Source organism: Notechis scutatus, chromosome 3 (genome assembly GCF_049901735.1).
Source record: "Notechis scutatus isolate UNSWTSFEM ecotype Mainland chromosome 3, rNotScu1.2, whole genome shotgun sequence".
Taxonomy (NCBI): domain Eukaryota; kingdom Metazoa; phylum Chordata; class Lepidosauria; order Squamata; family Elapidae; genus Notechis; species Notechis scutatus.
In genome coordinates this window covers 18150135-18173388 of record NC_142011.1, presented here as the reverse complement: position 1 = coordinate 18173388, position 23254 = coordinate 18150135, and the positions used below count along the sequence as shown (strand labels likewise).

General features: G+C 41.5%; 1 protein-coding gene across 1 annotated transcript in view; it reads right to left on the bottom strand.

The window, feature by feature from the left end:
* Positions 1 to 288: 288 nt before the first annotated feature.
* Positions 289 to 23254, bottom strand: part of CBLN4 (cerebellin 4 precursor) — a 34611-nt gene continuing 11645 nt past the window's right edge. Inside the window, exon 3 of the mRNA XM_026664857.2 lies at positions 289 to 1965. Within this exon, the coding sequence (XP_026520642.1) occupies positions 1768 to 1965 (198 nt within the window). The 3' untranslated portion in view covers positions 289 to 1767. The remainder of the gene's footprint in view (positions 1966 to 23254) is intronic.

The following is a 23254-nucleotide window of genomic DNA, read 5'->3' as shown; positions in this document are numbered from 1 at the left end:
ATATAAGTTCCACCTTTTTCGTTTGGAGTTATTGTTCAGCTTTAGCTAAATCATAGCTGTTCAGTTTCATTCCCTAATCTGTAAAATGGAAATCAGAGTAACTTAATTTACAGGATTGCTGTGCACACAGATATAATTAGAAGGGTGTAAAACATTTCACAGTCTAAAGTTGCTTTGTGAATTGAAATTGGTCATTTACTTGTCTTCATGCTGATTGCTTCCTGGATCTTTTTCGGTAATTGAGAATCCGCAGACTGTCTTTTACAGCTGTTGCTGTTTTTTTTAAAAAGGTTTGCATAAAATAATGATCATTAATACCTAACTTTTAAACAGGAAGCCCAGAGGCAAAACAAGATACAGTAACATAGATTGACTTTTATTATGTAACAGCAACATAATAAATAAATTTATGAAGTCATATGGCCTTTACAAAAAGACAGAAAAGATATTGCACCAAGTATAGGTACTGGCTATTTGGACTGAATATTTGCTGAAGAAAAGGTGGGGCACGGCACCCAAAGTTAAGCGCATTTAAGTCCCTCTAATTTCACTGGGGAAAAATTCACTTGGAGTTAGAATCTTTCTCCTTGAAGTCAATGGGACATTAAGGCTGCAATCCTTTACACATATACCTGGGAGTGTCTCCCATTGAATTCAGCAACATACTTCTGAGTATATATGTCTAAGATTGTGTTGGGCAGGGCTTAACTTTGCCTAGGCAATGCCCCTGAGAGTTATCATCATTATATACATTTACAGAGTTAAGGCAAAACCAGATAACACTTTGAAAGGGACAGAAGGCTTGAGAAATAAATATCATTTAAAAATAAGAGGGAAGGATTTCCATCTCCACTTGATAAATTTAGCTATATCTAAGGAATGCATTCAGCTGATTTTTGTTAAAGAAATAGCTACTCTCAATCATTGAATTAAAAGTAAAGTCTAAGTGTATTTAAAAAAAAAAAAAAACAAGGCTGTTTTGCAGAGATTTGCCAAAATGATTCTGTTTAACTCTGGTAAGCAATTTTTTTTTAGCTTAATAAACTCTTCCTGGAACTAGAAAATCCTTTCTATAATATACAAATTCCTTTAGTGTTCAGAGAACATCCGACTCTGACCTACAGATTTTCATAGGGCATTCCTCTTCGAGTTTAACTATTTGAAGGAAAAAATATGTGTGACTCTTCCAGAAACAGAATACACAAAAATTAATGAAGTCAAGAGCTTATCAGTAACTCTTCCTTTGCAACTGAACAGCATGAATTTATGTTAATTTTTAGCACAAGGGGAACAAAGATATAATTTATATATTAATGAACATTTCTTTGGCAGCTATGTGTTAATCTCGAATGAAGTTTTGATCCAGAAACTCTTAAATTGTAGACCTGGTTGCCAGTCTTTTAAAAATGGAATAGGGGGATGGGAGAAAAGAGGCAACTATAATTATTGACTTCTCCCACAAATCCAATATGTCCAGTAAAGGAACTTGGAATGAATCTTGCAGGCAGCTTCATTCTGTAACATCAAGCATAGATATGTATTGTCTGCTTTTAAGTCTTGCTTCCAAAGTCCCATATATAAACACACAAAATTGGTTGAAATCTCAGGATGAGTTCAAACAGGGTCAAAATGCCATACAATAGAATCCAGATTTCACCCATGAGAAACCAAGAAAGAAAAATCAATCCAGAGGATGAGAAGATGGTCTTCAGAGAACAGAAGCAATGATTGGTCCACACCTAGGTGAAAGTCACAAGGCGATTGATCTTACAGGGGAAAGACCAGGAAACCAGAGAACGTAGAATACTGCCATCCGCCAACCAGGTTGCCTTTCTCCAGTTTAAGGTAGACCTTGTCTTCCTTGTCTAGGTAGAGTAGGACTCCATTTGTGGCAGCTTCACGAGTGACATCTTTGTCCCCAGCAAAAGCTGAAATGACTGGTTTCCCATTAAGCATCAAGTTCACCTGCCAAAAATAATAACAATTTAAAAATCCTGAAAAGACTCATGTTAAGACATAGCCATCCAATGCTACTAAGGTTGATGGGAAAGGTCCATAGAAGACCAGTGCAACCTAGAGATTTATTTGCCAATTTCAACATCTTTTCAGAATTAGAAGGAATAAACAATTGGGTAAATTGAATGTAGGAGGGATGGAAGTAGAAAGACAGACTGTTTGTAGGAGTGAAAGAATATTTATTTGATTTCCATAGCCACCCATCTCAAGAAGAACTCTGACTAAAGTATATCATAAAAACATTAAACATTAGAAAAGATATAGAGCCATTAAATAAACTATTGCCATGGGTATTAATGCAGCCATGAAACAGAACACGCTCAGGGCCCCAAACCTGGTCACATAACCAGGTTTTCCTGGCCTTACAAAAGGCCAAAAGGATTAAGGTCAACCTAATCTGTGAAGAGAGAATGTTCCAAAGGGCAGGATCTAGGACAGAGAAGGCATATCTCTCGGTCCTCACTAGCATATTCCTCCTTCCATGTTGCTATTGTACTGTGGGTTAGCTATGATCTCAATGTTATTTAGAAAAAATATAAAATTAATCTAAAAACTGGCATGCTATATTTCGCTTGCCTTCCTCTACTTTTCCAATAGCTCCTTAGCAGTTACTTAGACGTGCAACAGTATATGTGCAATGATTAAATTATATCTTGATATATTTATCTTCAGTGGTGGGATTCAGCCAGTTCACACCAGTTTAGGAGAACTGGTTGTTAACTTTCTGAGCAGTTTGGTGAACTGGTTGTTGGAAGAAATCATTAGGGCAGAGAACCGGTTGTTAAATTATTTGAATCCCACCACTGTTTGTCTTCCTATCAAGATAATTAGATTCATCTATCTCCACATGTGCATATTGTAAACTGGTAGTAAATGGAAATGTAATAGAGATGTGTGGACTTGAAATCCAGCAGGGTTTTTCTTAGATTCTTATGTTCAGTGTTGAAAGCTTCCCATATGATATATCATTATAGAATTAGAAGGCATACCAAATCTAAATCACCCATGCAGACATCTAAATTAAGATTCTGTGACAAATACCTACCTACCTTTTTGAACTTATCATGATAAAGGGAACCCACCATGTTGTCTTGATTGTTGACATGTTCCCTTTATAGATTTTTTTCCTGATGTTCAACTGGAATTTGCCTTGCTGTAATTTGAACCACACATTCAAAAGAAAAATGGTATGCTCTCCTTTTAAAAGATGGTATGGTGGCCTAGACATTAAGACAGAGTTCCCCAACCTTTCCAGCTTTGTGGATGGAAAGGTGATGATTCTGTGCGAATGGCCAGCATTGGGCATGTGCGCCTGCCGCACAAATGGAGCATGCACACACGTGCCCACCCAGGGTTGGGATTCAATTTTTTTAACAACCGGTTCTTTGGGCGTGGCTTAGTTGGTGGGCATGGCTTAGTGGTCATGTTATTAGCTGGGTGTGGCCAACTCAATATCACTCACATCGAGGCACACATCTCCTCTCCTGGCGGCTCATGACTGTGGGGATGCTGCAACAGTCGCAAGTGTGAAAAATGGTCATAAGTTACTTTTTTCAGTGCAATTGTAACTTTGAATGGTCCCTCCACACAAGCAGAGTATCAGCAAAGGAGGGGAGAAAAACTCCAGAGAGGTTCCTGAGACAGGAAGTCTAGTCCTGCCAAGAATGTAATAAGGTTAACGGAGAGGCAGTTTCTGTAAGCAACACCAGAATATTTCCTTCCTGCCTTCCTTACAGGATTAGGCCAGTAATTTCTTTTAACAACCGGTTCTCTGAACTGCTTAGAATGTTAAAAACCGGTTCTAGTAAATAGGTGCAAACTGGTAGAATCCCACCGCTGTGCCCACCGCTTCTGTGATCCAGTTCTGAATGGCTCTCAGCAACAGCCTGGAGGTTGGAGACTTCTGGGTTAAAATACTGGGCTGGTTGACCAAAAGCTTGGCAGATTGAGACCCAAATACCACATGACGGGGTGAGCTCCCATTCTTGTTCCAGATCCTGCCAACTCAAAAGCATGCAATTGCCTGTTCTTTTCTCAAGCAGCAGCAGGATAGAGTTGGGGTGGGGAGCTGATTATGATGGGCTGCATGGCTTTCTGCCTCATTGTAGCAGTAGCCTAAGCAACACCAGTGCTCCAGGCCTGGAGGAGCAGAAATTGTGCTCGCTGACTGCTCCATAGCCACAAGGTGAGCTGTGGAACAGAGGTGTCCTCAGCTTCAAGGTTGCCTGGCACCCTGGGCAGGTCTAGGGCTAGCAAGACTGTGCCAGAAATATCTCCAGGCACCCGGAGAGACAAAACTGCTGGTCCTCGCTGGATCAGCTGATCCGTGGGTCACGGTTAAGCAGCCAGGAGGTAACCGGGGAAGGGAATGGCTGACTCCTGTGCTGGCCACGCCCATCCCCTTCACTAGAGCTTATTTTGGGGGTAGGATATATATTAAGTCCACCCCAAAATAATCAGGCTAGGGCTTAGTTTCAATGTAGGTCATATTTGGGAGGGGGAACACGATACATATATTTTAATTTTAAAAACCTTAAGACCACATGAAGCAGAAACTCAATACTAAAGAGTCTATAGATATATTTATTTAATCAAAAACTAGTAGTGCAGTGAAAATCAATAGAAGACAATTCATAGACAAACCATATTGTAGTCCATTATTCTGGTAATAGGAAACCACAAATTCTGGTAATTGGAAGCCATAAAGTCTCATAGTTTTGGAAGAAAGAAAAAAAACCTTGCTAACCTGTGTCAGTGAGCCATAAATTGGTTTAGTATATTCTGGAAACTCAGCCAAAATAATTTGTAAAGCTTAGCCTTACTGTGTTGTGTAAGCATAGCTGACTTACTTTATTTTCACCAGTTATATCCAAACAAACCACAACTTTTAAAAAGTTGAAGTCACATAATTATTTTTTACAGAGCTTTGTTTATTATTCTTCATTTTACTTTGGATTTTATATTTTTCATGTATTTATTAACTGTTTTTAGCTCTGTTGTACACTATCCGGAATTGCAATGGCCAGAGTTGCTTGCTTTCAGGGTATGTGGCTACATAAATTGGAGGAAATGAAAGGAGAAGGAAGATAGTAGGGAGAAAGACAGGGGGAAGGGGAAGGGGAAGGGGAAAGGGGAAAGGAAAGGAAAGGAAAGGAAAGGAAAGGAAAGGAAAGGAAAGGAAAGGAAAGGAAAGGAAAGGAAAGGAAAGGAAAGGAAAGGAAGATGATTGATTGAAGACCGAGAGAGAGGGAGGGAGGGAGGGAGAGATCTAACTAGATCTAACCCTGCTTAGTTTTTTAAAGTTCAATGAAGGCCAACCAGGTACTTCAGTCTGCCAGCAATTAGTTGAATGGGTAGACTTGATGTAAATCAGTTTCTTCTGAATTACCAAAGGAAGATAAACTGAAAATATTTTCAAAATCAATTACCTTAGTGACTCTTAAACTAACTGGCCAAATACAAATTTATATCATTCCTAGAAGGTAGAGCAGCAGACATACACATACTTAACATTGAACTGGGCTCTTCCCCAACTGTTGTAGATTTGATAAATTATTGTGCCTTGCAATACTAATTTTGCAAGCTTCTGTATTTATTTCCCAGAAATAAGTCTCACTTGGTTCAGTGGACAAACTGCCAAATAAGTGAGCAGCAAGAGCAGCAGAGGAGATGACTCTCAATATAATCTTAAATTATTCCCAAATTGGAGACAAATTGTAAGCATCACTGAATTTCCATGAAATAGTGAAGTAGTAGCAAATATAACATTCTAGGGAATTGGAAAATAGCCCAGAAAGTTCAAAAGAATCATATTTAATTTCAAATGGAGGCTTTTCTTTTCATTTAAAAGGAGAAGTTTAACCAGATAGGATATAAAAGGAACAGAGAGAAATGTAAGATGCTTCAGGGAGCTTAGAAATTATTTTAAAACAGTATAACAGGAGTTCAAATGAAATACACAATACAGACTAGAAAAGGCATAGACAATTTTGAAATGATGCCAGTAAAAAAAGGAAAGTGTAAAAATGTAAAAAAAAAAAAAGCTTTATTTTACAAAGTGGAAAACTGGGGAAATAAACCATTAAACAAACTAACATAATATGCAGCATTAGTAGGATAAATAGAAAAGGAATCAGAAGAGCCAATATCCATGACATGCAAACTAATAATAACAGAATCTAAATTCATCAGGGATGAAAGATGACAATGAAGCTAGATAATGAATGCCTAATTCTGTCCTGCAGAATTAGTGAAAGATACATTCGTTTTTCTACTGTAGTCTTCTTTCCAATTTCCATATGTAGCACTTTAAGGTTTACCTTACTGTGGTGATAAATGCTTAATTATACAATTATATAAATAATGATAAAACTCTTAAATATAGGTAGGTTAATAAGGTTGACCCCCCCTGATTTGTGCATTCTGCTATACAACAATAGCAATAGCACTTAGACTTGTATATCACTTCATAGGGCTTTACAGCACTCTCTAAGCTGTTTAGATCTGGGTCCTCTCATTCTACCAACCTTGGAAGGATGGAAGGATGAGTCAACCTTGAGCCAGTCAGGATTGAACTGCTGGCAAGTGGGAAGAATTAGCCTACAATACTGTATTCTAGGCTGAGCACCAAAGAATTGAGGCCTTTGAACTACGGTGCTGGAGAAGACTCCTGCAAGTCCCTTGGACTGCAAGGTGATCAAACCGATCAGTCCTAACGGAGATCAACCCTGACTGCTCTTTAGAAGGCCAGATCCTGAAAATGAAACTCAACTACTTGGCCACTTAATGAGAAGAAGGGACTCACTGGAGAAGAGCCTAATACTGGGAATGATTGAGGGCAAAAGAAGAAGGGGACGACAGAGAATGAAGTGGCTGGATAGAGTCACTGAAGCAGTCAGCATCCAGAATTTCAGGCTTGACACAATGTGAGCTTAAATGGTCTCTGGGGGATGGTAGAGGACAGGAAGGCCTGGAGGAATGTTGTCCATGGGGTCACAATGGGTCGGACACAACTTCACAACTAACAATAACAACAACTGCATTCACTGCACTTAAAATCCATTACTTTGTGTTCTGTTCTGAATTGAGAGATAGCACAACAAACTTTCTGTCTGACATTATTTTCTAGACAACAAAAGAGACTAATGAGGCTGCAGAAAATAGTCCACCCCTTATTAAAACCACAAAGCAACCAAGGAGGTTAAAAGTGGGGGAAAGAATGGCACATGTTTAACCTAGAATTGTCATGATGCAGAGGTGATATTCAGCACATTCTGACCAGTTCTGGAGAACTGGTATTGAAAATTTTGAGTAGTTCAGAGAATCGGCAAATACCACCTCTGACTGGCCCTGCCCCCATCTATTCTCTGCCTCCCAAGTCCCAGCTGATCGGCTGAGTCTTCTTTTGTTGCCCTGCACAGGAGAACGGAGCTGAAAAGCAGGTTAGTGGGGTGGGGAGGGAATGGGATTTTGCAGTATCCTTCCCCTGGAGTGGGGTGGAAATGGAGATTTTACAGTATTCTTCCCTGCCATGACCACCAAGCCACGCCCACAGAACTGGTAGTAAAAAAAAATTGAATGCCACCACTGTCATGATGGTGTCAGAGAGACTAGAGCTAAGTGTTGATAAGGGATGATAGGAAAAACAGAAAGGTTTTTCTCAAATATGATCAAAACGCAAGGAAGGGAAATTAATCAGTATACCAACTATTCAGACAAAATGGAGAAATATTAAGAGGTTACAAAGAAAAGGCAGATCTACTCAATTCTTGTTGTCCCTTAAGTTGTCTTCAGCAAAATATATGCTTCCCATCTGGAAACTATGACAAGCAGGATGGAAAGACAGGAACAAAGTGATAGGTTTTTTAAAAATACAGTATATGGACAGATTTGTTTACTTTGAATGTGTTTATAAACCCAAGACCAGCTGAACTTCATACTGAAAGAACTTGATGGCTTGATCTGCCAAAGCTTTGTTTCCTTTCTTCCCAGATGTGTATCTCACCTTTCTAATGCTCAGGGGCAATTCACTACCATAAAAGAAGACTATAAGATATAAAAAAAGTAAAGCCAAGCCAACATGAGGAATAATTGTTAGAAGAAACAGTAGATCAAAGCTAAACAAAATGTTTTATCATTTTCTTAAACTTTGAGAGAAAATGAGAGGCAACTGAATTTTCTTAAAGCTGAGAGTCACAGAGAAGAAATCCCTTGTCTGTAAACTAAATAACCAAGTTTCTGGCAAGGATGGCATATTCAAAAAAGCCTCTCATGCTGTAACATCAAGGAGAAGCAATCCCATAGATAAACATTGTCCAAAATCATTTAGAGCTTGAAAGGTCAACACCAGCATTTAAACTGGGCATGGTAAGTAATTAGTAGCCAGGAGACATTTTATTATAAGTATCATAGGATTCCAGTATCTTGCATCAATAAACAATCAGTAGTTTTTCTGCTGCACTTCTGCACCAATTTCAATTCCCAGACATTGGTAAATTCTCATAAAATAATATAATCAAGACATGGATAACTGTTGTTATATCCAGTCAGCTCAAGAAGGACCACACTGGCATAATTAGCAGAAATTGTGCAAAAGTGCTTCTCATCACAGCCATCACCTGCATATCCAGTGACAGTTGGACATCAAGAAGCATTTCCAGATGTAAGCCTGCCCTTTCTGGTGAGTGTGTGACTTTCTCCTTATCAACAGAATCTCTATCTTATCTAGGTTTAATTGCAATGTATTTATTAAGATTAGGCAGTGTTCAAGGGCTCTGATTTCTTCCATGGTTTCAAGCTTCTCTTCCCAAGCACATCTTGACAGTAAGAACTGACACTAGTGTGATACTGAACTTCCAAAGCCCAACTCTGAGGGCCTGGAAGGGTACCATAGTCAATTCTATCCAAACTATCCAAGCGAACGAATAAAGCTCAGTCTCCAGAACAAGTCATTTATGACAGGGGTCCCCAACCACTGGTCCGCGGACCGGTACCGGTCCGTGGAACAAGTCCTACCGGGCCGCTGGCTTGCTGGCGCCGCCATCTTGTTTTGATGAAAAAGTGCTTCCGGTGAGCTTTTCCGGTAGAAAGCTCACCGGAAGCACTTTTTCATCAAAACAAGATGGCGGCGCCAGCGCTCCGGTGAGCTTTCTACCCGGAAAAGCTCACCGAAGCACTTTTCATCAAAACAAGATTCCGTGAGCTTTCTACCCGGAAAAGCTCACCGAAGCACTTTTTCATCAAAACAAGATGGCGGCGCCCAGCTGATGTCGGTACCGGGCCGTGCCATAAAAAAGGTTGGGGATACCGGGCCGCGGCGTAAAAAAGGTTGGGGATCACTGATTTATGAGACACATATAAACACACACAGGGGTGGGATTCTACCGGTTCTATCCAGTTCTATAGAACCCCTTGCTAACTTTCTAAGCAGTTCCATAGTTAGAAGCAATCTCCTTTTGTTTTTTTCCACCCTTATTACATTCTTGGCAGACAGCCTAGACTGTCTGTCTCCAGAGCTTATGAGGCTTGGCTTTCTTAAAGGGGAAGGGTTGTTTTAAGATTTTTACACTACTGTTGGGAGGAAATACTTCCCCGGACAATCAGCAATTTGAAGAAATAATTGAATAATGAAGCAAAGCTTTTAGTGACAGGGAACCAAGATGAGTGACATTCAACAAGGATTCTTGGCTAGCTAGAACAATTAACATTCAAACGTGAGTTTACATACCCTTTCTGAGTTTTGATCTAAAACTGGTTTTTGGTGACGTTTAATCCTGTGTTTATTGATGGGATAATTTTCCCTATTCAGCTTCAACAATCAACAGCTACTGTTGTGATTTAATTATTTGTATTGTGTTTGAACTTTTTCCTGCCTCATGGTTTCTTTTTCTATCTGGGAAGAAGGTCTTCCTTCACTGCTTTAGTACTATCTGGCACTGTCCTTTTGGGGTATACTTCCAAGAGGCAGGATGCAAGCTTGGCACTGATTTTTTTTTTACTGCCTTTCTGGGGGGCATGTGACCTTTCCTGAAATCTGGATGATTTCCTTAGGATATTTTGTGAGGCAAGTGAGACCAGCTGGTATCTTTAAGTGATGCAAATGGATCTAAGGATTGCTTTTCCTGAGTGTGCTTTTTCTGGAGAGCTTAAATAACCTCTCTGCTAAAGGGTTTCACTTTATGAGCAAGAGATGGTTGCTTGATACTTATCACTGCATTTTAAATATTTTCATTCCTCAAGGTGCTCTGGCACCCTGCCTGATTTGTAACTCCGGCTTGCAGGTATTTTTAATCTAATGATTGGTATTTAGGGCAGCTTTTTGCAAGCAAAGAGACTTTTTGTATTTTTGTACAGGTAATCCTTGACTTACAACAGTTCATTTAGTGACCATTTAAAGTTACTACAATGGCACTGAAAAAGTGACTTATGACAATTTTTCACACTTATGACCATTACAGCATCCCCACTGTCATGGGAGGCCAGGCGAGGAGGAACGCCCCTTGACATGAGTGATGTCTAGTTGGCCATGCCCATCCAGTCACCAAGCCACACCCACCAACTAAACCACGCCCACAGAACTGGTTGTTAAAAAAACTGAATCCCACCCCTACACACACACACACACACACACAAATAGAAAACAACAGAATTTAGCAATCATTTTTTAAAAAACCACCCTCGTGAATAGTATGGTATAAATATTTAAAGATTCATGTAGGTTTCTATATGAGAGCTAATTTGCAGATTGTATAAAGTCATCCTTCACTGGCTAAAGTCAGAGAATATTAATAATTGTAAGGAATTTGCTTGCTTGCTATTGCTTTCATGTATGAAATCCTCATGCGCAAAGAACTATTTACACCTCTTAGCTGTAGCCAATAACAACACCATTTCAGGGAGAATAGTTGGAATTGGACAGCAATTTTTTTTGAGACTGAGGGGAAACGCGAGCATCTGTGTGATATGCTAATTGATCTTTTAAATACATATTTATTCAATCATCAGATAATCATCTGGAAAATTAACAAATCCCATTGCGTCCTACATATGTTAAAATGGCTTCTATACTGAAGATGCTGAATCCCAAATTAGATATTACATTCCATTAAGTTTCTTCATTTGAACTAGTGAAAGGATAGGAAATGCTGTGTAACCCCTTCACCCCCAGCTGATCCTCCGCTGGAAAATGCCTTTCCTGAATACTTGTTCTCTCTGCAAGGAAACATATATATTTGGATCCCATTTCTTTTCCTCTGTGGAAAAGTAGTTTCCAAAGCACAAACATCAGGAGTGGAAAGAATTAATTAGACTGGCTTACAAATTGTATATAGAAATTCCCAGTCATTCTTAAGGCTGCCATTTATTCTCCTAGCTTTCATTATAATGTAGTATAATAAGGACTGGGGAAGAGGGTATTCAAAATCCCATTATTTTTTTTTACAAGGATTTTAAAGAAAAAAGGAGGTTGAACTTTCATTGTCCTCTTTCAGCTGCTGTCTTTGAATTTATGCTGCAGATATCTCAGGGGTACAATGCCAGGAAATGGAGGGGCTTCCCAGGGGTTCTATTTATTTTATTTATATATTCATTTTTTATTCCAGTCATTGCTTTATTAATAACTTAAGGCGGCCATGCCCACGTAGCCAGGGCCACCTAACCACACCCATCTAGCCATGCCCACAGAACCGGTAGTAAAAATATTTGCATCCCACCCCTGAGGGAAATATATGTAAATTCACAGTAAATCTCTATCTGTGTCAGTTTATGCTCCTCCCCAACCACCCTCCCCAACCACACATACCACCCTCTATCAATGCATGTTGCCCTTCATACTGATTCTTAATACTCCTTCCTCCCCTAATTTTCCTCAAAACAACAACCTTGGATTGGGCCGAGAGAGTGACTGGCCCAAAGTCACCCACCTGACATTCATGCCTAAGGTTCAACTAGAACTCACAATCTCCTAGTTATTGGCCCAATGTCACTCAGCTGGCATTTATGTTTAATGCAGGACTAGAACTCGCAGTCTCCTAATGATTGGCCCAAAGTCGCCCAGCAGGCTTTCATGCCTGGAGCAGAACTAGAACTCACAGTCTCCTGATTTCTAGGCCAACATCTTAATCACTACACCAAACTGACTCTCATTTTTAAACAATGCATTTTAAGGAATGCATGGGGAAACCAGTGGTGGTATTCTACTAGTTCAGCCTGGTTTGGGTGAACCGGAAATAAAAAATGCTACCATTCGGCCGAACCGGTATTTTTTCCCCTCCCAGCGACCAGCTGTTCCAATGATCAGTTGCGCTGGGATCCCCCTTACTGTCTTACTGCTTTGCCCAGGAGGCTTCCCTGAGGCCCAGGAGGCAAAAAAAAAATGGAGCGCAGGGGGGGCTGCTGCTGCAAAAAAAGCCATGCCCAGCCAGTCACATGGCCAGGGCCACCTAGCCAGGGCCACCTAACCACACCCATCTAGCCATGCCCACAGAACCGGTAGTAAAAATATTTGCATCCCACCCCTGAGGGAAATATATGTAAATTCACAGTAAATCTCTATCTGTGTCAGTTTATGCTCCTCCCCAACCACCCTCCCCAACCACACATACCACCCTCTATCAATGCATGCTGCCCTTCATACTGATCCTTAATTTTAATTTCTTGAAAATCAGAAACTGGGAGTGATACATAAGAGGCCTGAGGAGACCTGTAATCTCTGTGAATGCAGCCCTCAGATGCCTGCAGAAGCTCCTGCCAGACCCTGATACCCTCAGAGAAAAGATTCAGCCTGAATATATAAAATGTCTTTATTGCTGCCACCCAAGTTAAAGGCTAGAAAAGCATCTTCTACCAAACTAAGAGTCAAATTACATCTATATAGATAGTGCTTATGACCACAACTGAGCCCAAAATTTATGTTGATAAATGAGAAATGTGTTAAGTGAGTTTTGCCCCATCATTCAACTTTTCTTGCCACATTTGTTAAGTGAATCACTGCAGTTGTTAGGTAAGTAACATGGTTGTTAAATAAATCTGGCTTTCCCCACCTTGAGTTTCCTCGTCAGAAAGTCACCAAAGCTGATCACATGACCCCAGGACACTGCAACTGTCATAAATATGAACTAGTTGTCGAGCATGCAAATGTAAATCAGATGACCATGGGGATGCAGCAATGGTCATACATGTGAAAAATGATCGTAAGTAACTTTTTTCAGTGCCATGGTAATGGCCATTAAACTGTTGTAAGTCAAGGATTATATATACTGTATAATCAAGGACTGATAGATAGATAGATAGATAGATAGATAGATAGATAGATAGATAGATAGATAGATAGATAGATAGATAGATAGACAGACAGACAGACAGACAGACAGACAGACAGACAGACAGACAGACAGATAGTGACATGCCCCTGTCAGAATCTGATTTGGAGGGGGAGGCCGAACAGCTGATAGGGAATGGGAGTGTGGCTCTGTTAGGTGTGGAAGAAACTGGGAAAGGGCACAGTCTGGTTGGGCAGAGCAGGGAAGAGGTAGAGCAAGGGAGAGGGAATTCAGAGGAAGACCCAGGCCCACTCCCTCTTCATCCTAGGCCATGCAGAGAGGAATGGAGAAGGGAGCAACATGAGTTGCATTGCTTACGGGGGAGGAAAGGGCCCTGATTCCCTCATTAGCTGCAGGTGGGAACAGTGTTTAAAAAGGGACTCTGCATGCAGTAAGTTGTTGGGATCAAATCGTGAATTTATCTGGTATCGTCATGGCTTATCTGTGTTCCTGGCATCTTCCCAAATGTATGAGTGTTACCATGCTTTCAAGTTTGAAAGTCTTTCTCCTGCCCTGTCAAGTTAATTACTGCAGCTTTGTTTGTTTGGATTTTTGGTTACAATCTATATATACCTTGTTTTGGACTGAATTTTCTACAGTTAAAGGCTGTTCCTGAGAGAGTTTTTCTCCAGCCGAAGGTAATCTGGACATTGGGGGTAAAGTTGGAGATAATAAACTTGCTTATTTGACTGTGTTGCCTTTGTGCCACGCCCCAGGTCATCATAGATAGATAGATAGATAGATAGATAGATAGATAGATAGATAGATAGTGATATATATAGTGATATATATTATATATATCGATAGATAGATAGAGATATTGATAGTGATATATATAGTGATATATAGTATATATTGATAGATCGATAGATCGATAGATTGATGTATAGATATAGTAGTGTATCTATCTATCTATCTATCTATCTATCTATCTATCTATCTATCTATCTATCTATCTATCTATCTATCTATCTAGGTCTAGGTGTGTTCAGGTCTTTTCCTGTGTAAGATTAAGAGTATCTTGGTGACGTTTCAGCGAGGTCCCACTTGCCATCCTCAGGCTGGTGCTTTCGGCTTCAAGTCTGACTCACAGACGAACACAATACAGAAGCCTGATGATGGCAGATGAGATTCTGCCGAAATGTTGCTACAACTTTAAAAGCACAACTATAATGACGTGGGAAAATACCCAAACAATTTAGCAACCCATAGAGGTCTGGATTTGGAGTTACACTTAAAATTAAAGTGGAAAAAAAAACACTACAGGCTGATCCAACTTTGATGTAGTGTCCTTAAAACAAGTCAAAATGAGGCTCAGTAGTGTGTGTGGCCTCCACGTGCCTGTATGACCTGCCTACAATGCCTGGGAATGCCCCTGATGAGGTGGCAGATGGTCTCCTGAGGGATCTCCTCCCACACCTGGACTAAAGCATCCCCCAACTCCTGGACAGTCTGTGGTGCAACGTGGTATTGCTGGATGGAGCGAGACATGATGTCCCAGATGTGCTCAATTGGATTCAGGTCTGGGGAACAGGCATAGCATCCATAGCATCAATGCCTTCGTCTTGCAGGAACGGCTGACACACTCCAGCCACATGAGGTCTAGTATTGTCTTGCATTAGGAAGAACCCAGGACCAACCACACTAGCATATGGTCTCATAAGGGGTCTGAGGATCTCATCTCGCTACCTAATGGCAGTCAGGCTACCTCTGGCGAGCACATAGAGGGCTATACGGCCCCCTAAAGAAATGTACCACACACCATTACTGACCCACTGCCAAACTGGTCATGCTGGAGGATGTTGGAGGCAGCAGAACGTTCTCCATGGCATCTCCAGACCCTGTCACGTCTGTCACATGTGCTCAGTGTGAACCTGCTTTCATCTGTGAAGAGCACAGGGCGCCAGTGGCGAATTTGCCAATCTTGGTGTTCTCTGGCAAATGCCAAACGTCCTGCACGGTATTGGGCTGTAAGCACAACCCCTACCTGTGGATGTCAGGCCCTCATACCACCCTCATGGAGTCTGTTTCTGACCGTTTGAGTAGCCACATGCACCTTTGTGGCCCCTGGAGGTCATTTTGCAGGGCTCTGGCAATGCTCCTCCTGTCCCTCCTTGCACAAAGGCAGAGGTAGCGGTTCTGATGCTGGGTTGTTGCTCTCCTACAGCCTCCTCCACGTCTCCTGATGTACTGGCCTGTCTCCTGGTAGCGCCTCCATGCTCTGGACACTACACTGACAGACACAGCAAACCTACTTGCCACAGTTCGCATTGATGTGCCATCCTGGATGAGCTGCACTATCTGAGCCACTTGTGTGGGTTGTAGACTCCGTCTCATGCTACCACTAGAGTAAAAACACCACCAGCATTCAAAAGTGACCAAACCATCAGCCAGAAAGCATAGAAACTGAGAAGTGGTCTGTGGTCACCACCTGCAGAACCATTCCGTTATTGGGGATGTCTTGCTAACTGCCTATGCTTTCCACCTGTTGTCTATTCCATTTGCACAACAGCATGTGAAATTGATTGTCAATCAGTGTTGCTACCTAAGTGGACAGTTTGATTTCACAGAAATGTGATTGACTTGGAGTTACATTGTGTTGTTTAAGTGTTCCCTTTATTTTTTTGAGCAGTGTATATTTATTTGTTTTCATAGATTTGCATGGGTACAGGTATACAGGTCTTGGCATGTTCGGGTCTTTTCCCATGTAAGATTGAGAGCATCTTGGCAATGTTTCGACAAGGTCCCACTCGTCATCTTCAGGCTGGTGCTTTCGGCTTCATGCTTGTGCGAGCAAAGAGTGATAGGAGCTGCCGTCTCCCTATATATACTGGTGGTGAGGTTGGCTGTGTTGTCATTTCTTGATTGGTTGATGGAGTTGATGTTTGCAGATTGGCTGGCTTTTTCGTAAGAACGTGTGTGGCTGAGGTATTGGCTGTGTGTCTATCAGCCTCCTATGTTGGAACAACCTGGGTCATGGGCTGTGTGATGACCTTCTGGGTTCTATTGTTTTGACATCCTGGGTCTTGTGCTGTAATCTCCTGGGTCGTTGGCTGTGTTGCAACATCCTGAGGTTTTGTGGTGTAACCTCCTGAGTTCTGTGATGTGATATCCTGAGCGGGTGGTTGTGATGTGACATTCTGGGTTTTGGTTTGGCTCCGAGTTTGAGGCCTGGGTATGTGTTCATGGCGTGTGTCCGTTTGCTTGGTTTGGGGGTCAGGGTGTGTGGCAGCTGGTGATGCAGCCGTGGTCTGGTTTCTGGATGGTGGTTGTCTTTCATCTATGGGATGGGTTTGGGTTTGAGTCTGGTGAGGGAGAATAGTGGTGGTGTCATGTGTTGTTTTGGGTCCGGTGTTGGTCTTCGTGGCTGGGACTCATTTGTTGATAAGGGCTAGTTTCCAGATGTCTGGTAGGTGGGAGGCATTGTCCCATTTATTCATGTTATGGAGGTGTTTCTCTATTTCAATGGCTTCCCTGATTATTCTCTTGTTGAGTATTGTGTTCAGTGTTCAGTATTGGAGATTAATTTGGTTCCCTCAAAATTAATTTCATGTCCTGTGGGTTTAAGGTGCTGGAAAAGGGAGGAAGTATTTTCTTCTTTTCTGACTGTGTTCTTGTGTTCTGCGATGCATGCACTTATTCTCCTGTTGGTTTGTCCAATGTATGTGGCTGGGCAATTGTTGCATGGTATTTCATAAACTCCTTGGTTTTCTAGCTGGATCTTGTCTTTGGGGTTTCTTAGGATGTTGTCTATTTTTTTGGTCAGTGCCGAAGGCTGCCCTGATATTGTGTTTGTGGAGAATTTTGCTCATTTTATCTGTGGTGCCTTTGATGTAGGGGAGGAGGGCAATACCATTGTCCTTTTCTGTGTCTCTGTTTCTGGGGGGTGTCTCCCTTAGGATTAGGTTGGTAATTGTGCTTCTTTGGAATCCGCTGGAAATTAATACGTTAGTGAGGGTGTGTAATTCTGTCCTCAGGTAGTCTTTGTGGCTAGGCATTTGGTTCTGGAGATGAGGGTCTTGGCTATGGAGTTGATCTGTGCAGGGTGGTGATGGGATTGTGCGTTTAAGTAGCGGTTGGTGTGTGTTTTCTTCCGGTGGATGGTGTGTCCTAGGGAGCCATTGGTTTTTTTGTAAATTAGGACATCCAGGAAGGGAAGTTGGTTGTTGGCTTCTGTTTCCATGGTCAATTGTATTTTGGGGTGTAGGCTGTTGAGGTTTGTGAGGAAGTTGTCCAGTTTTTCTTTCCCATGTGGCCAAATTACGAAAGTGTCATCTACATATCTAAGCCAGAGTTTGGGTTTGTGTTCGGATTTGTCTAGAACATTGGTTTCAAAGTGTTCCATGTATAGGTAAGTGATGATGGGTGAGAGGGGTAATCCCATAGGTGCTCCTTCTATCTGTTTGTATCTTTGTCCATTGTAGATGAAGTATGTGTTGGTTAGGCAGTAGTTGGTCAGATCTAGGATGTGCTTAGGGGGGTGTATTTGTTTTGGATGGCTGTCAAGGCTTCTTTAATAGGTACTTGGGTATGGGATATGACATCGAAGGTCATGAGTAGGTCACCGGGTTGTAGGTTTTGTTTCTTTATTGTTTCTATGAAGTGGAAAGAGCTTTGTACGTGTGAGGTGATGGATTGTGTATAGGGCTGGAGTTGTTTGGCAAGAAATTTGGCAAGATTCTGTAGAGGTGAGCCTATGGAGCTTACTATGGGTCTGAGTGGTGTTCCTTCTTTGTGTATCTTGGGGAGGCCATAGACTTTAGGGAATCTGGATGATTTTTCTCTGGAGGCCATAGAGTTTAGGGCATCTGGATGATTTTTCTATGGGGATGATTCTTTGCTGGATCTCTTCACTGATGGGAGAGGCTTTTATTTTGGATTTGGTGGTTTTTTCCAGGTAGGTGGTGGTGTCAGTATTTAGAGGTTTGTAAGTGGGGTCTTGGAGTAGGTTGGATAGTTTGGATTGGTAGTCCAATATGTTCATCACGACCATGGCATTGCCTTTGTCTGCTGGGAGAATGATTATGTTGTTGTCTTTCCTCAAGTTGGTGAGTGCTTTTTGTTCTTCTCTGTGTAAGTTGCTTCTGGGTAGACTGCTGAAGCAGAGGATGTTGGTGACTTCAGGTCTGATTTTATTGGCTACATCTGGGTTAATTTTGGTTAGGCTAGCTTCAACTCCGCATATAATGTTTTTGGTGGAGATGCGTTTGGGGGCGACTGCAAAGTTGAATCCCTTGGAAAGGACATTGGTTTCTGCTCTGGTAAGGATTCTGTCTAATAAGTTGAGTACTGTTTGTTTCATGCGTTGTTGTGGGAGGGGGTTGGGATTCTGGTGTTTCTCTAGTCTGTGGAGTTTGCTGGTGTGTGTGTCTGTCTTGTGGGAGGTTTCTGTTTCGGCTCTCCAGAGGGCTAGTTGTTTGGATTTGTCCCAGAGTGCTAGGTGGATTTTGTTGCTGAGTTTGAGGTGGAGAGTAAGTAGGTCCCTGTTGGTTTGGTCTAGTAGGAATCTTTTCCTGTGGAGTTCGTTTCTGATTAGGGCTAATTCTGTTCTTTTCAGGATCCTTTCAGTGGCTGAGGTTTTGGAATGGAATTTGAGTTGAAACCATGTGGGGGTCACTTTTTTGTCTTGGCAATTGTGTAGGAATGTGAAATCACATAAGATGGTGGCTTTTCGGACTTTGAGTTTCTCGTAGGTCCTGGTCAGCTGGAAGGTTTCCTCCTCGTAGAGGTACGATATTTGTTTTCGTAGATTTTCACAGGTACAGGTATGCAGGTCTTGTCATGTTCGGGTCTTGTAAGATTGAGAGCATCTTGGCAATGTTTTGACAAGGTCCCACTCACCATCTTCAGGCTGGTGCTTTTGGCTTCGTGCTTGTGCGAGCAAAGCGTGATCGGAGCTGCCGTCTCCCTATATATACTGGTGGGGAGGTTGGCTGTGTTGTCATTTCTTGACTGGTTGATGGAGTTGATGTTTGCAGATTGGCTGGCTTTTTCGTAAGAACATGTGTGGCTGAGGTATTGGCTGTGTGCCTATCAGCCTCCTGTGTTGTAACGATCTGGGTAATGGGCTGTGTGATGACCTTCTGAGTTCTATTGTTGTGACATCCTGGGTCTTGCTCTGTAATCTCCTGGGAAGTTGGCTGTGTTGCAACATCCTGAGGTTTTACAGAAGCCTGATGATGGCAGATGAGATTCTGCCGAAACGTGGCTACAATTTTAAAAGCACAACTATAATGATTGTGGGAAAATACCCGAACAAAGCTGAATACCATACATGTAAGTACCCGTGAAAACTTAAGAAAACACACACACACACACACAGATATAATCATCAAAAATAAATACCAACCAGCTAAACACCTCATGGAACTAACAGAACACTGCTTAACCAACACATATTTCATATACAAAGGACAAAGATACAAACAAATTGAAGGAGCCCCTATGGGATCACCACTGTCACCCGTCATTGCAAACCTGTTCATGGAAGAATTCGAATCCAGAGCCCTGGCCAATGCCATCCACAAACCCAAACTATGGTTAAGATACATCGATGACACATTTGTGATTTGGCCCCATGGAAAAGAAAACCTAAACAATTTCCTAACACACCTAAACAGCACACACCCCAAAATCAAGTTCACCATGGAAACGGAAACAAACAAACAACTACCATTCCTAGATGTACTAATCTACAAAAAAAAAAAAAAACAGATGGCACACTAGGACACACCGTATACCAGAAGAAAACACACACTAACCGCTACCTCAACGCCCAATCCCACCACCACCCAGCACAGATAAACTCCGTGGCTAAAACACTAACTACCAGAACCAAACGCCTGGCAGACAAGACACACATAAAGACTGAACTATGCACCCTGACTAAAGTACTGACAGCCAACGGCTTCCACAAAAGCAAAATCACCAGCTTGATCCCCAAAAACACACTGAAACATAATAGAGACCCAGAAGATGAACAGACCTATGGAACAGCTGTCCTGCCCTACATAAGAGGTACTACAGACAAAATTAGTAAGGTACTACACAGATATCACATCAAGACTGCCTTCAAAACAGACAGAAAAATAGCAGCCATCCTTAGCAACCCCAAAGATAAAATTGACCTGGAAAACCAAGGCATATACGAAGTCCCCTGTGCATCATGCCCAGCCACATACATTGGACAGACCAATAGAAGAATAAGTACCCGCCTGGATGAACACAAAAATGCAGTCAAAAAGCTGGAACACACCTCCTCACTAGTCCAACACATGGAAGCCACAGGTCATAGCATCAACTTCAATGGCACCAAAACCCTAGCCACTATAGAAAACCCTAGCCACAGAATCATCAGAGAAGCCATAGAGATTGAAAAAAGACCAGAAAGCATGAATAGAAGAGATGATTCCACCAGGCTGTCAATCATTCGGAAGCCTGCACTCACAAACAAAAAAATCTCCACACCACAAGCCAGGCAAACACCTGGGCACAAACAGATCCCCCCTGATACCTCCAGCTCAAACACACCCCAACCAGGCACCCAGATGAAACCCAGCTTCCTAACTAATGATAGCCATCCATTTACCCGAAGCCAAGCTGCACTAAAGGCCTCCAATAAAGTAACACAATGCTGCCAGCCATTCAAGATACAAAAAGAGCCAAAAAACAGACAGAAGATATTAGAGACACCAATCAAGCAGAACACAGCAAACTCCGAGACCAATAAACACAGACCAAGACTCCCAACCAATCAGGATGAAGAAAAAACCATTCCGGCACAGCAATAGGCTGCCCCAAATTTAAATCTGAAACCACTGTAAAAGTCTGACTCACAGACTAACACTATACAGAAGCCTGATGATGGCAGATGAGATTCTGCTGAAACGTTGCTACAACTTTAAAAGAACAACTACAATGATGTGGGAAAATACCCGAACAAAGCCGAACGCCATACATGTAAGTACCCGCGAAAACTTAACAATATATATATATATATATATATATATATATATATATATATATATATATATATATATGTATGTATGTATGTATGTATATATTATTCATAAAACCTGAATTTCTTCCTCCCGTTGCAAAGAAGAGAACCCACTCTTTTCTCAAAATTGGTTGTTATGGGCACCTGCATAATGCTTTCATAAAGGAATTCTCTATTTCCAGGCTTCATGCCTTGCTAACTTCAACTCTCACAATTTCTGAGGCATAGGCTGTAAACTCATGAGCTCAGGCAATGCAGGAGCAGATTACAACGGAATTGCTCTCGAGCTATTGCAGTAATATATTCAGTGAAATGAAGATAGGCATTATAAGCCTAGGAGAGGCATGCTCTGTTGACCATTCATTTCCCCAGATGCCATTCCACCTCCTTATCATAGCTCATCTTGGTTTTTTTAAAAGAGGCAGTAAAAATATATATTGCAGAAATATAAGGAGTTTAAAAGCAAAGCCCACAACTAGTATTTAGTATGTCTTTCACTGTGATGTTTATCATCTACAATGATGCTGAAGTAGAAGTGAAAGAGGCTTTTAAACTATCATCACACAAAAAACTTCTAGTAGTCCCTCAAAGTCTAATCATTGCCTTTATAACTTTGTGGCTCCTGGAAAACAATGGACTACACATGAGTAGCCAACAGAACAACAGAGTTGAAAGGGATCTTGGAGGTGTTCTAGTCCTGCTCAAACAGGAAACGCTATACCATTTCAGAAAAATGCTTTCTAACCCTTACCCTAATCCACAACTTCTGGGGGCAACTCATTTTGGTCAGGGGTCAAAACAAATCAACTTCATGAACATGGTATCCCTTTGTGCCTTCTAAATATACAAAAGTATGTGACATCATCTTAGAAATCATATTCTTAGATGGGAGTGGTATGGTGGCCTAGAGGTCGGGCTCTCACCTCACAATTAGGAGGCTGATTAGTGAGTTCAATCCTAGGTAGAAGCAGACATTTCTCTTTCAGGGCACATTGAGAATATATCTGCTGAGCAGAACTTGGCATTGGAGACAGGAAGGGCATCTGGCCAGTAAACACTCCGCTAGCTCTATTCAGTTAGCCAGACTCCACCCCGCAAGGGATTATGAGGTCGTTAAAAGGAGATGATGATATGACATCATCTTAGAAAGCTATCTTCCTATTTCAAGGGAAATTATCTGAAGTCCTAATGTTATGTTCTATCATAATTTCGGGTCCATTGCTATAGATTTGTTATGACTCAACCCCACATATCTTTGCTTAACAATTCTTTCTTGAGAATATTTATCACAGTCCAAAGACATTTCATGCAAACTTGCTATACCATCACAGTTCTGCCCCAATTATTTCCTGTCCATTTCTGGCTCTAATTCAAAGTTTTGGTGCTGACCTATAAAGACTACAAGTATTTAGGACCAGTGAGACTAAAGGAATGTTCCCAACCATAGTTATCTATGCACTCAAGCACTTAAGGATTCTTTGGCAAAACTATTGTAATAACACTTGTCAGTGAAATGAGGCCAATGATCACAAAGGTAGAATTTCTTCTAAGCTATGGCATTCTAGATTACCACTCATTCCAGGAAGTTTGTTTGGCAATTTGCAGCTTTTGCAGCTAAAGATCTACCTCTTTTCCATAGCATTTCAGATTTTAACATTGCATTTTAAACTTTTAAAATCTGCATTTAAAATATGTCTTCAGCTTCGGTGGTGCAGTGGTTAGAGTACAGTACTGCAGGCTACTTCTGCTGACTGCTGGCTGCCTGCAGTTCAAATCTCACCAGGCTCAAGGTTGACTCAGCCTTCCATCCTTCTGAGGTGGGTAAAATGAGGACCCAGATTGTTGGGAGCAAGATGCTGACTCTGAAAACCGCTTAGAGAGGTTAGCACTGTAAAGCACTGTAAAGTGATATATAAGTCTA